The sequence below is a fragment of the Ambystoma mexicanum genome, chromosome 1p, assembly GCF_040938575.1.
Source record: "Ambystoma mexicanum isolate Mex_15411 chromosome 1p, UKY_AmexF1_1, whole genome shotgun sequence".
Classification (NCBI taxonomy): Eukaryota; Metazoa; Chordata; class Amphibia; order Caudata; family Ambystomatidae; genus Ambystoma; species Ambystoma mexicanum.
Window position 1 is genome coordinate 381,267,021 of NC_090921.1, and position 13,746 is coordinate 381,280,766.

The window sequence follows — 13,746 nt, forward strand, 5'->3', positions numbered from 1 at the left end:
GTCGGGGAAAGGAGAGAAGAAATAAAGGAAGAGAGTTAGTTGGGAAGCAAGAAAGCAGAGCTATGAAGATGAAGAATTAGAACGAAAAAGGAGACCACGAGAACGCGAGATTGATCGCATTCAGAATGAATTAATGGAGACAAGTCCAGTGATACAATGGAGCGATATAGAAGAGTTCCTCCTGTTACAGGGAGCAACGTCACGACCATCTAAAGTTATATAAGATGATTTCGATATAGGGAGTATCAGAGATAGGATCGATAAAGCCTATCAGGATTTAAGAGAAAGAGGCGAATCGGGAAGCTGAGGAAAGGGATATCGATTTATAATCTCCCAATCACGAGGTGAAGAGGGAAGCTTGTCTGGTTATGAACATAGAACCTTGTCTTTAAGTAGGTTAACTTTAGACAAGGGTGAAAGAGAGGGGAGACGTGCTAGTTGGGGATTAGACATGTCAGATGAAGAGAGAGAATCCTTTTAGTGGGGAGGGAAGGAGCGTGTGTGCCCGAGAGGGAGGCTTACAGGCAGAAAAAGGGGTAAGATGGCTTGATTTAGAAAACCTAAAGATAGGACACCAGATCCTATAGCACGTCCAGGGCACCCTAAAGGACGATTGTATAGCGAAAGGGGAGAATCGCCACCATCTGTAAACCGGTTAAGGTCCCTGTCAGGAAGAAGGCGATCAGGAACTATTGTTCCTACCATGGATAGACTGACGATGGGAGTGGATTGTAGAATAGGGTTTCCACAGTATATTCCATGGCCACAGATGGACAAGGATAATTTTAACGCAGAGTGTGGGAAAATGGATTTATGTGTTTAAGAAAATGACCAGAGGAAATACCTTGGTGATAAAGGATTTCAACCGTCTCCTAATAGCTATTCTTGGGGGGGTGAGGGGGGGAGGCAGATGACATTTGGACGAGAGCACGTTATTCGAGTGTCACGGTACAAAACAAGGCGCGCAATGGAGCGCCATTTAATAACTGTATGGCAGATGTTTGGAGAGCCCTTAGAGTACAATATCCTGATGTATCAGATATGGTGTGATTATGACACAAAAGATGAAAGAAGATGAAGATCTGCTTGCTTACATTCAAGAGCGCTGGTCTCTTGAAACGTGCTGAGCTGTGGAGTAAAACAGTTGCCGTATTTTACCACATTTTGTGTTAGGGACTGCCTGAGCCGGTACAAAAACAACTTAAGAAGTTAGTGGGAATGGAAGCAAAACCATGGCATGAAATACAGTTGACCATAGTGCATCACTGTTAGCTGTTACAGGAGAAGAATAAAAAGAAAGGCGATTCTAGAAAAATTGAGGAAGCTGAGTTAGTCCAGAAAAAACTTTAAAAATACGCCATAGAAGGGGCGGTACTGACAAGCGGAAAAGTGCTAGAAGTACAGCAAGCAGTGGACACATCGCATTCAAATAATCAAGGAGGAAGTGGGTTTATACCACGAGGTAGAGGTATGGGTTACAGAGGAAGGGGTGGGTTTCAAAACACAAACTGGGTTTCAGAATGGGCAGAATGAGAATCGGAATGTGCGAGGAGGATTTAATCAAAGAGGGCTAATTAGACGAATCCCTGCTACATGTTGGATGCGTGGAATCACAGGACACATGGCGCGCACATGTGGGAGCCAAGGGTGTATATACGAAATGGTCAATATTCAAGAGGGGGGGACATCTTTTCCTCCAGCATGTAGCTCACAGACTAGGGATGGATTCACCCAGGATCAGACAGTGTATTAGGCACAAGCACCACAAGTACAACCAGTACAGCAACCGCAGTAATTACAGCAAGCATCATTGAATCCACCGCAAGGGCAGTTGCAGCACGACCCTCATACAGATACAGCTTAACAGAAACCTGGGACAATTATTGACACCTAGGATAGGGGGTGTCGCAGTGGTAGGAGGGAATGCATATACAGGGGTATGTTTTTATCCACAATAGCACAGCACACAGGGCGACTTGATTTGTTCAGTATTATCCGTGACACCAGACCCGCAAGAGGAACCAATGGTTGCTGTGACGATGGGAGGCAAATCCTTTTCATTTTTAGTTGACACTCGTTTATATGAGAGGACAAATACCATGTTGGGAAATGCCATCAATGCTCAGGGAGTCTCTGGAGCTACAAGTCGAGTTCCTTTTACTGACAAATTAGCAGTCTCTATAGGAGAATGTTATCTGTCTGTTCCATTATTGTATTCACGGCAGACACCAGTTAATATTCTGGGAAGAGACTTAATGACAAAACTTAATATGACGATTTCTTTTACTGACAAAGGTATAATGTATTCCACTCCTGGGATACACTATATGAATGTGGGTGAGTATCAATGAGTTTTTACAGGGCATATGGCTATTCGAGGGGTGCTGATGGAGCCAGAAATGTACCTCTATGGGTGAGCATTCTGTTAACATGGCTACCTGGCTTAGTGGGAAGGACTATGAGGATACCTAATGAATTTCTGTTTAGACCACAGGTACCTATGGATGGAGAGGGGCGACAGACTATTCCCTTAGAATTAGATGCAGCCATACTACGAGGGGAAATGGTAATGCTTGAATGAGCAGGTGATGAGGGTAGACCATGGAGAACAGTAATTGCCATTTGGGAGGAGTGCAGATTGACTGACGTCACTGACGTTGACCTGTTTAGAGATGATCCAGGAGATGATCAAGTGGTTTTCTTTATGAGCATTATGTATTTGATCAGAATAGAGAAAAGGGAGAACCCACAGCGCTTGGCAATAATGTGACAGCATCCAGCATTTTTTGATGAAGACTTGGAAAAGGTGCAAAGTGTTTTATGGACTACAGGCCCTTATGATGGAGGCCTATTAAAAGGAGTGGGAGAGGTTAAGAGAAAGCTGAAACCAGGAGCAATGTGACCTCGAATGAGGCAATACCCAATGTATCGAGAGGCAGATGAGAGCATTTTTTTAGACTATTTCAGCATTGATTAAGCAAGGTATTTTGGTACTGTCAGAGTCGTCATGTAATACCGGGGTGTACCATGTGAAAGAAATTAAAAGGAGGGTCGTGGAGATTCATACAAGACATGAGACCGATTAACCAGATTTGTAGAGGCCGAGTTTCCTTTGGTTCCAAATCTGGCGATTTTTACTATGTAGTATTCCAGTAGAAGCACAATATTTCACGGTGATTGACTTGAAAAATGCGTTTTTCTCAATTCCGTTGCACAAAGACTCACAAGACTTAACTTCCTTTATATTTTACCAAATTCGACTGAAACATACTTGTTTGCCTCAAGGATACTGTGAGTCTCAGTCGATCTTTAATAGAGTCCTGCAGATGGACCTTGACAATATTGATTTTTAAAGTACTGTGATAACAGTACGTAGATGATATTCTGATTTGTAGCATAACAGAAGATGAGTAGAGAGAAGATTCGATTCAACTAATGACTTTCCACTTAGACAAGCGATATAAATTAGATAAAGAGAAGTTACAGTATTGCCAAGAAGAATAGTTGTATATAGGCCAGTTGATCTCACATGAGGGAAAGAAGGCGACACCTAAAAGAGCTGAGGCAATTATGAAAACTGCAAAACCGCATACGGTAAAGCAGATTCAGCGATTCTTGGGATTATGTAATTATGAGTGTGTGGGTATTTGAATATAGCTCATACACAAGACCCTTGTTGCAGGCTTTAAAGAAAGCACAGGTAAATAAGGAGAAAATAAAATGGACTGAGGAAGAAGAGGAAGGATTTGAAGAGTTGAGAGCAATTTGTACGGCTCCAGCTTTAGGAATTCCTAATTATGCTGACAAATTCTTTTTATTTTCACACACTGATGACCCCAGTGCAAATAGTGGCCGGGAGGCAGTGTAGGAGGGTGGAAAAGATGAGCAGGAGCCTGGGCCCAGTGGACAGAGTGTGGCCAGGTGCACAGTAACAAGGGAGACCAGAATCAACGGAGGCGAGGGGGGCGAAAGCAGAAGCAAAGAGGATGGTCTTAAGGTGCTTCCGGAACCGGAGGTGGTTTTCCTCAAGTTTTAGGGTTGTAGGGAGGCTGTTCCAGAGGGAGGCTCCAGCCGAAGATGGAGGTCGGCCCCCAGCTCGTTTCTTAGAAAAGCAACTGACCCTGAGGGAATTGGAGGTAGAGGAGCGGAGAGCTTGAGAGGGGAGGTATTTGCAGAGGGATAGCTGAAGGTATTTTGGACCAAGGCCCCAGTAAGCCTTGTGGATAATGCAGAGGGTTTTGAATTTGATCCTTGAATCCACAGGGAGCCAATGAAGAGATTTCAAGGCTGGAGAGATACGATCCCAGGGCTTAAGGCCAAGGACCAGTCTCGCAGTCCTGTTCTGAATTTGTTGCAGAGGGCAGAGAGTGGAGGAAGGTAGATTTAGAAAGAGGCTGTTACCGTAGTCCAACCTAGGGAGAACCATAGCTTGGGATACCATGAGCTTCTGGGGGAAGGAGAGGAAAGGTAGAGTACCTCTGAGGAGATGCAGTATGAAGTTTGACTTTTTAGGGACCTCAGAGATGTGGGCGGAGAAGGAAAGGGTGGAGTCAAAGATTACCCCAAGGTTCTTAGCCATACAGGTAGGGGTTGGTGGAGGGCCGAAGGAAATCGGCCAGAGAGTGAGGGGATGGTGAAGGTGTGCCGATGAGGAGGATCTCCATCTTGCTGGCGTTCAGACAAAGATCATTGGCGGCAAACCAATCTTGAATGGCAGTTAAGCACTCAGAGTTAAGAGAGGGAGAAGAGGTGGCCGAGGGAACCTGAAAATTAGCTGAGTGTCGTCCGCGTAACACTGGAAATTTGAGCAGAAGATGGCAATGGAATGGGCAAGAGTTGCAAGGTATTGGTTGAAAAGCCAGGGTGAGAGGTTAGAACCCTGAGGGACACAACAGGTAGAGAGGAAGATGGATAATAGGAAGGACCCAAGTTGGACCTGGGAGGGTCGGTCAGAGAGGAAAGAGGTCAGCCAAACCAGAGCCTGGTCAGTGATACCCAGGTTATCACCGAGACAGTTGAGCAAGATGGTATGGTTGACTGTGTCGAAGGCAGAAGAGCGATCAAGGAGGATGAGGCCAGAGGGAATATTAGAGTCAAGGTTGGAGAGCAGATGTTCACGCATAGAGCAAACAGTGAATTTGAGATTGTGGCAAGTGCAAGACTACCGTCTCACTTTTCAACACAAGCGGCAAAATTGGTAGTACTTATTCCGGCGCTTGAAAAACACAAAGGATAGGAAGTGACAATAAACAGTGACTCTGCCTATGTGACGTCGACTGTGCACTCATGGTTAGCACATTGGAAAAGGAGGGGCTACCTCCGAGCGGACAGCACTCCAGTGCAGCACACATCGCTATTGGACAGGCTTATTAAGGCACTACAAACTCCCAGGAGACATAGCGATAGTTAAATGCGCAGCACATACTAAGCAGACTGATTTTCTTGCGGGAACGCAGACGCAAAAGCCAAAAGGGTTGCATATGCCCCAGATATTTCAAGTTTTGATGCTTCAGAAATTAAGGAAAAGGTGGTTAAGATTATGATGGTAAAAGAAGGGTTTTCATTTATCAAGAGCTTAGTTGATGGAGATTCAAGGCAGTGCACCACAGGAAGAGCAAGAGCTATGGAAACAAAGGGGGTGCTCCTTTATCCCCCACGGAAGCATTGTGGTGGCAGGACAGTACCGGAAAGCCGGTGATGCCAGTAGCATTATTGAGGGTAGCGCTTGAACAGCTGCACTACCCAGCACAAGTAACTAAGGAGAGTCCTGCTGCAGCTATTGCAGAAAACTGTTTCGTACCGAACCTGTTAGAACACGTCGCATTTTATGTAATAAATTGCATCGTATGTCAAATGTTTACCACTGGGCATACATTGCGAACAATTAGAGGAGTGATTCCTCGACCAAATGTTCCATTTCAGCATTTACTTATGTTGATGTTATGGTCATCCGTCAGGGACACAACCAGAAACGAGCAATAATCCGGTATGCAACAGCAAGTGCAAGAGTAAGATAAACCGTTACCTCTCTACTTTAAACAGGATAGGAAGGCAGGCCAGTCAGGAACCGCTAACACAAACATAGACCTTCCCAATGATACCCCCTACAAGCTAAGATTATAACAAAAGCTAGATGAGATTATCATTTGAAAGGGCGCGGGATTCGAAGCACCAGAATACACCAGGCTGGAATAAGAAGCACACATTGGAAACTATGCTACTAAGATGGATAGTGGTTAAGTCTGAGAAGCGGTTCAAACAATGACCTGGTATGTGGAATCCCAGACTTCAGTAGAGGCTAAACAGAATTTCCTCTTGGTGGCCCTGAAATGCAAGAATTGATTATACTCGCTGACCCAGGTAAAATGATATTCACACACTCCTTACCGATAATGTTAATGCTCCAATAGATAATTGATGATCCACGTAGTCCAGAAGTGGTGAAGGACAAACATGAGAGGGGAAGGTTAGTAGGGAGCGAACCCGAACGGCACGAGGGATGCGCTAGGGTCGGGTTGGTGCACTTAAAAGCAGAAAAAAAGCAGAGCATCCATGAGTTCTGTGCACTAGTTTTGCGGGATGGACACAAGGTTGGTGGACCAATGCGTGATAATAGTAGTTACTCTGACACCACTACACCTTTGGGTGTACTTGTATTGAGGAAAGTATATGTACTGGAGCTATGAAGAGAGTTGAAGAAATGGATTAGCTGGATAGCTTAAGCTCTGAGGAGAAATGAGCTAAATAAGTCTCTGATATGGATATATCCCAAGAATCCCTGCAGCAGAACGTGATGGTAGGTTTAGGATTAGCTGAACTCTAATAGCGAGGTAGGGATACCACACAGGGTTCATAATGAAGATACGTGTATAAACGTATCAAGACCGGAATGAAAAAAGAACCAAAACACAAGCCGTCACCAATCCGGAGGAAGAGATGTGGCTTTAACTGAGTCACTGGTATGAAAGCCGTAGTTCAGTAAACGGTTCTATATTATCTTCAGATACAGGATACAAAGTATCGACGCGGAACGCTGAAACAGCGCAGAACTTCAAACAAAGAAACAATCAAACGCCGGCTTCTCGTAGCAGGATTGGCTATATACAGGCACGTGACATGCCGCGTCCACTTGACCGCTGGGAAATGAGTCAATAAGGTTCCACTTGCGATGTGCTATTGTTCCGCCGCACAGTCGCCATGGCGACCGCCCCAACAATCTCCAATGCGTATAGAACGGCTTAGTTTGCATTTGTATGCAAATGGGGAACATCTTGCTCCGTCTCTGCAAACGGGTAGGACAGGACGACGCTTGGCAACCGTGGTCCTGGAAACACTGGCAGGCATGACAGTTGGCATGCTGCAAGTATGTAGGGGATATAGGTATTTGGTAGTGGTGGTGTGTCTTTTTTTTCTAGGTTCATAGAAGCAGGGCCTTGTACACACCCTGATGCCACTTGCGCAGCAAAGTTTTTAGTACGTGACTTCCTTGCAAGATGGGGAGTGTGTGAAGTGCCGACATCCGATAATTGGCCACATTTTGTTAATGAAGCATTTGAACAAATAGGATTGTTGTTGAATAGTAAACATAACGTTTTCTTCTGCTTATCACCCACAAGCAAACGTGATATGTTAGAGACTCCACAGCCTCATAAAGGAGAGTCAACAAGCTAAAAGGGATGGCTATATTGCCTGCTCTTAGCGCTAGATGACCTAAGAAATCAGCTTGGTTTGGACCATCGCGTCACATCCCACAAATTAGTAGCAGGAAGATGAATGAGCATGCCTTTGACTCCTCCATTGAGGAGCAGAAGTGATGCCCAGAGTTCTGCAAAACAGTTAGGAAATTAATTAAATGAGTACTTAACATGTATGACCGCTATTATCTCTGTCATTTCAGATCAACTCAAGCGCCAGGGGGGGTCGGTCTCAGAACACAGATGAAGACCATTCAGCAGCCAGAGTTTCTAAACTATTATCAGCACCCAAGTTGTTTATTGGTGATACAGTGCTGATCTGGAAATTTACTAGAAAGTGGCATGAACCTAGATTTGTTGGCCCATTTATCTTGGAAGACATTACTCCCTCTGCAGTAAAAGTTCAAGGCAGGAGAGCCTGGATCCATCTCAGCAACGTTAAAACTTGCATTAGAGAGGCCAACGCACCCTTAATGATTGGTTCAGAAGCAAGACGAGGAAGAAGGACGATAAACCAACAGATTAATTGATAAGTGCGGATTTGCACTTGGACGGTGGCTCTCCTGAACACTCCGTACAGATATAGCAGGCGTGCAAACCCACTTATTGAGCCGCAGAGTTCTTTGAAAATGAACTTTATAAAATTGTTGATGCATCGCAAAAAGGCCTGAGCTAGATTTTGAATTTAATTGTGATAATTGGAAAAGGGAGCAGTATGCCGATTCATTCCTTACTGAGTATTTGTTCAATTGAATCTAGGGTTTTGACAACGATGCCCATAGTATCCTACTTGCTGTTTTCATATATATTCTTCAAACCTATCCTGCTATTGTTGGGCGTAGTGTCGACATATGTACTTTTCTGCATGATCCTAAAAATGGGCCCTGCCATAAGGAGGCTGCTTACGGCGATAATTGATCAGATTCTGCAGCTACCTGATTTATCGGAACTGCCTGTAAAAAGTGTTTTTCCTTCCTTAAAGTAATATACAGGCATAATGAGGAATCTTGAAAATGACATGATTTCAATGGCATGATTTCAGAGAATGAGCAAACTCAAGAAATACCGGAATGGCACAAATGGTGTTGATTAATATTCAGGTGTATAATATATACATGTGCAGTGTCCATCTTTCATTTCCTGTTTCTACTGGTCCACACTCTTTACTTTACTGGTCCAGGAACAGTGGAAACTCCTTTGATTCTTCCTACTCTACAAACTCATGCAGATTTGCCCTTTCTAGATGAGCCTAGGTTTCGAGTGCTTTCTGCCCAGAGCAGAGCTGTTTCAGAGTTGTTTCCATGGGCTGCGACCATTATGTTGGGAAGACACAAGAGAAATGGAGAGGAAGACGATAATGGGATTAACACATATTTAGACATTACAGCACATTTGGGTAATAACATGTGGTATCAGCACATGAAAAAGGTAGGTGAAAGAACATCTAAGTTGCTACGTCTGCTCTCGTACCTTATGCCATGAGTACTGCCCGAACATGTATTCCCAGAGAAGTACCAGAGTATGATTCCGGATGTCTTGTCCACCTTGCTGCATGCATGACCCGAGGACAGTTCCAAAGACATTGGGCCATCCTGCGATGGAGATTGAAATGGTTCTCCCCATTCCAGGATAATTTATATTAAGACTACACAGTTGGGAAAAGGACCCTGCATGGCAGCGCAAGATGCTCATATACCCTAGGGCAGGACAGGATGAAGTAGTCATAACAGAAATGAAGAGAATGGACTGTCCGAATAAAGATGAGCTAGCTCAGACGCCCGGATACTGGGAGAGAAAGCAGATGCTAGTCTATGGACAAGTAAGGACCAAAAAAGGATGGGAAGAAGGATTGATGTCCTGGGCAGCTCATCTCTTAAAGAAAGAATACGTACAAGGAGTACAAAAGGTGTATAATGAATGTTTAAAGTCATGGGCCGAACATGCCAAGCTGTGACATGGGTAGAAGATGAATCAGGACCAATGTTTGTAATCCCACTGACGAATGCAACATTGTGTTTTCAGCCAAAAGGGAAAAGACATGTGGGAGATAACCTAGGTTGCAAGACTATAGTTGATGTTTCCGGTATGTGAGCAGGAACAGCAGTCCTGATGGATCGATATTGGCTTGTGGGCCTAGAGCCTACATGAAGTTGCCCGAGGATTGGGGAGGAACGTGTTTCTTAGTGCTTGCCCATGCTCCAGCATTAGTGATTCCGAAGAGTGACCTGAAGATTGTCGAATTTCCGAAAGCAGATGCCCATTTGAGGAGTAGGAGATCACTTGGATTCCTCAATCAAACCAAGAGGGAGAATAATTTTTCTGCTAAATCAATAGAAGCCTTTGATGCTATTCCATATGAACATAGGCTGTTCAGCAAGACTGCTTCAATCTTCACGACGATCTTCATGCCAGGGTTCCAGACGATGGCTAAAGCAAAATGGTTACAGATTACCCGATGGGAACACCTGCAGATGATCAACACCACTATTAAGGGATTCAATGCGATCAAGGAGGAATTGAGGGCCATAAGGCTGATGACCCTCCAGAACAGAGATGTCCCTGATATGATTACAGCGATAGATGGAGGTGTTTGCGCCAAAATCGGGCCATCATATTGCACGTTCATACCTTCTCATGGTGATGAAAATGGGACATTGACGGAGGCCATAACGCTGTTAATAAGTTAGACAATAAGATGGATAATGAGACGGAAGACAATGCGGATGATGGCTGGGTCGCATCCATCTTCTCATGGGTACCACAATGGGTGGAAAATATTTTCAAGCTCTTGGGGAGCTATTCTCGTGATGGGGATGTTTGGGTTCTGTGTAATCAGGATAATAATTACACAGTGTAAGAAGACAGCAAAGAAAGCAGTAGGAATGAAGATCGTGATAGATGTTGAGTCAGGATTTGGACCCAAGGAGTTGACAGATGAAGAAATCAGAGACTACATAGAGGCCAGTATCTTCACACCAGAGGGAATGACGTTCCTGCATCCAAGGAACCACAAAAAGTATGTTGGACAATGGATTTACTGCAGCCCGAATGGAAAATGTAGTCACATGACCTGGAGTGTTGATGAACATATAAAATCAGCAGGATCTCTGAAAGGAGTAATGAAAATCTGGACTCCAAAGAAGCATTTTTTCAAAGAAGGTTGCCGAGATGTGGGAACTGATGAATGAGTGGTCAATGACTTGACCAGAAGGGGGAGTGTAGAGGAGCAGCCGAGGGCCTCTACAGGAAGTTCCGCCCCTATTTTGCCTATATGCTGGCAGACCGGAAATTGCGACATGTGCAACGCCAGTAAGGGTAGAAGAATCTTTGAGACAAAGTATCTGTTGAGAATGCCCTATGAGCAGTATCCTCGAAAGACTGATGGTCTCCTAAGAGAGCCGACTGAAGAAGTGTGAAGACGTGAAAAGAAGCTGGTGACGTCCCGAAAAGATGAGTGACACATTGGGAAGGATGACCAGAGAAGAGAATGCATAGGTGACATAGAATCAGATGGCGAAGTAAAGAATCGAGAAGACTTTCATGTGCAAAATGAAGATTGCATGTTTGAAGAGCACTGCAGAAAACACACGCTGTTTTACAATTGTACAGACAATGAAACACAAGTAGACTAAGTATTCATAAGGCTGGCTATACATAGTATATAGACGCAGGCGGTGCTGCCAACATATATGTATATGAGTTCTGGACATTCAATGATACATTTTAGTAAGCGAGTCTCCATGAAGGAAGACTGATTGGACGCTATGTGTGTCGCAGCAAAGAATAGGCTCAAATTTGAAGCAAGACCAAAGAGGCTGTCTGGCTTGATGTCAAAGAATGGAAGCAGCCAAGAATTGGTTATCAGCTGCGAAGAACAGTAAAACGTGAGAAGCTGAGACGTCCCTTGATAAGTTGCAAAGAGCGAACACAGTGAGTGCCAGGTTTCTTCATTAAAGACTATTTAATGCTCTAATATGAGCAAATTCTTGGTGTCTGATCACGTGCGCCGAGGATGAAAATAGATGAGAGCATGGTGCACCAAATTGAAGATAGCAGGTGCTCGCACTCCCTTATATTCCCAGAGGCGAGAAGCTACTACAAGGCCGAGTTCAAAGATGATGTGAATGGCAGACGGCATGAATGATGAGAGATGTCAGGCTAATTGGGTGGGGAGATACGATCATTTTCACCCACCAGCACCTGGGTTACCATCTTACGTGCTTCTAGAGCATCGAATGTTCCAGAAAGGAGCATCGAATGTTCCAGAAGGGTACAAGCGTGGCAATCAATTGTAGAAGGCCGTATAACGACGAGGCGTCTAGTTTAAGAGGCAATGAAGTATTGTGTTTCTACTTGCTGTCGAAAATGACTTGCACTATGACTTGCACTAAGGGAGGGCATGAGTGCCCACCTGACTGTAGAGACCCATTCACCATCCTATCCCATATAGAAAGTATACTTAGACGTTCCCCTTGAGCCAACCACAATCTCTCATAGGTTGTCTTAGTTGTCCACGTAGTATGATGAACCTTTAGTATAAATGTGTTGTTTTTCATGAAATGCTTCGAGATCATGCTGTGCGACGTCTGTTGATGTCCGATGTACTCCCTGTTTTAGACAATTGATATTAAAACCGAGTTATTTGCCAACTTCCCCTGAGTCTGTTTTATTATTTAGTTTGAGAAGTTGTCGGTCCCATCCATAGTACATGTTACCTTGAGTAAAAGGGCCTCTTGGGTTCATTGGTCTCTGCAGTCAGGACCGGGGGGTCATTTTTGATTGCTTGCTTTTCTTTGCTCTATAGATTCTTGAACTTTGCTTAAAATGGCACTTTCACCTACATGCGCTTAAAAAAACTCCTGTTTTCTGAACATTTCTCACAAGATGGAAGTAACAAGGGCATTGGTTCCATCCAGGGCTGACTACTGCAGTAGTCTTTACCTCTGATTTCCTAAGGCCACCTGCAGTTCATACTGAACAAGACAACTACATTTATCCTTGAATTGGAGCCTACAGACCGCATTCTGCCTGCCTTGAAATAACTATTGTCTCCCATTCGAGGCACGGTTCCCCTGGGTTTGAGCATTGGGCACCTATAAGGGAAAATGTACAGATAGTGTCCCATAGCTACTTTAGGTCTTCCTCCTGTAGACCCCTGACAGTCTGGTGACCTAACGAGGGAAAGTGATTAGTGGCAGGAGAGTAGGCACAGCTGAGGCTACACTCTGGATAGCCAAAGCAAAAGATTTCCTTTGTTTAGGAACTTATTGAATACTTTTTGCCTTGCCACCAGTTTCTTTTCCACTGCTCCTCACCATTGGCTTCCTCACTCTAAACCGTGAACTTATTACACTTCCTGTCCTTCTGTAACTGACCTTACCTTGCACTCTTGTGTCCCTTTCCTTTTTACCTGTCCCTTGCAAGCCGCATCTATCTTCCAGAGCTGTGCATAATTTTTCTCCCCTTCCCTTAGTACTTGTGGCGCTACTAAGGGAGTTTGATCACACCAGCCACGTTGTCTTCCAGAGCTCTTCTTTGCACCCAGACTGTGGCCTTTTCACTGCCCCTGAGCAGTGAAAAGGCCACTCTGTTGGCAAGTTCCCTTTTGCGTTTGCAAGCTGGTGTTTGCCTCTCCAGATTTCTTTTCCTTCCGTTCCTGGCTGGCGCCCCTTATATGTTGAAATGGCATTCTCTCCTCTGACACTTGCCGCCGCCACCATCCTTCACCTATGACTTGCCAGCCACTGTTCTGCTGCCTGGCTGTTTTGCGTTTTCCTTATCCTGTGCCGCCCTCCCCACACCCCCTTGTCTCCTTATGTTGGGGTGGCTAGGAATCTTTGTCCAACTGGCCTTCCTGCAAGCTTATCCGTTTGGATGTGCGTCTGTCGTGAATTGCCCCTTATACTGCAGCCGTCCCTTTTATTGGGGAATCATTCCCTCCCTTTAAACCGGTTTCGGTCCTCGTGCCTGGTCTCCGCCCGACACGCCCCACCCACTGCTGTCATACCACACCTTCCCTACTGGACAATTTATTTGTACCTGGGGCTCCGTC

At 44.8% G+C, this 13,746-nt stretch overlaps 1 protein-coding gene across 2 annotated transcripts in view; it reads left to right on the forward strand.

Annotated features, from left to right (window-relative positions):
- BORCS8 (BLOC-1 related complex subunit 8) overlaps window positions 1-13,746 on the forward strand; it is a 101,616-nt gene that overhangs the window by 19,615 nt on the left and 68,255 nt on the right. Inside the window, exon 3 of one of the 2 annotated variants that reach the window (XM_069649122.1) lies at window positions 7,898-12,343. The exons of the other annotated variant lie outside the window; for it this stretch is intronic. Coding sequence (XP_069505223.1) covers window positions 7,898-8,224 — 327 coding nt within the window. The 3' untranslated portion in view covers window positions 8,225-12,343. Of the gene's footprint in view, window positions 1-7,897; window positions 12,344-13,746 lie in introns of those variants that run through there. 2 annotated transcript variants of the gene reach the window in all.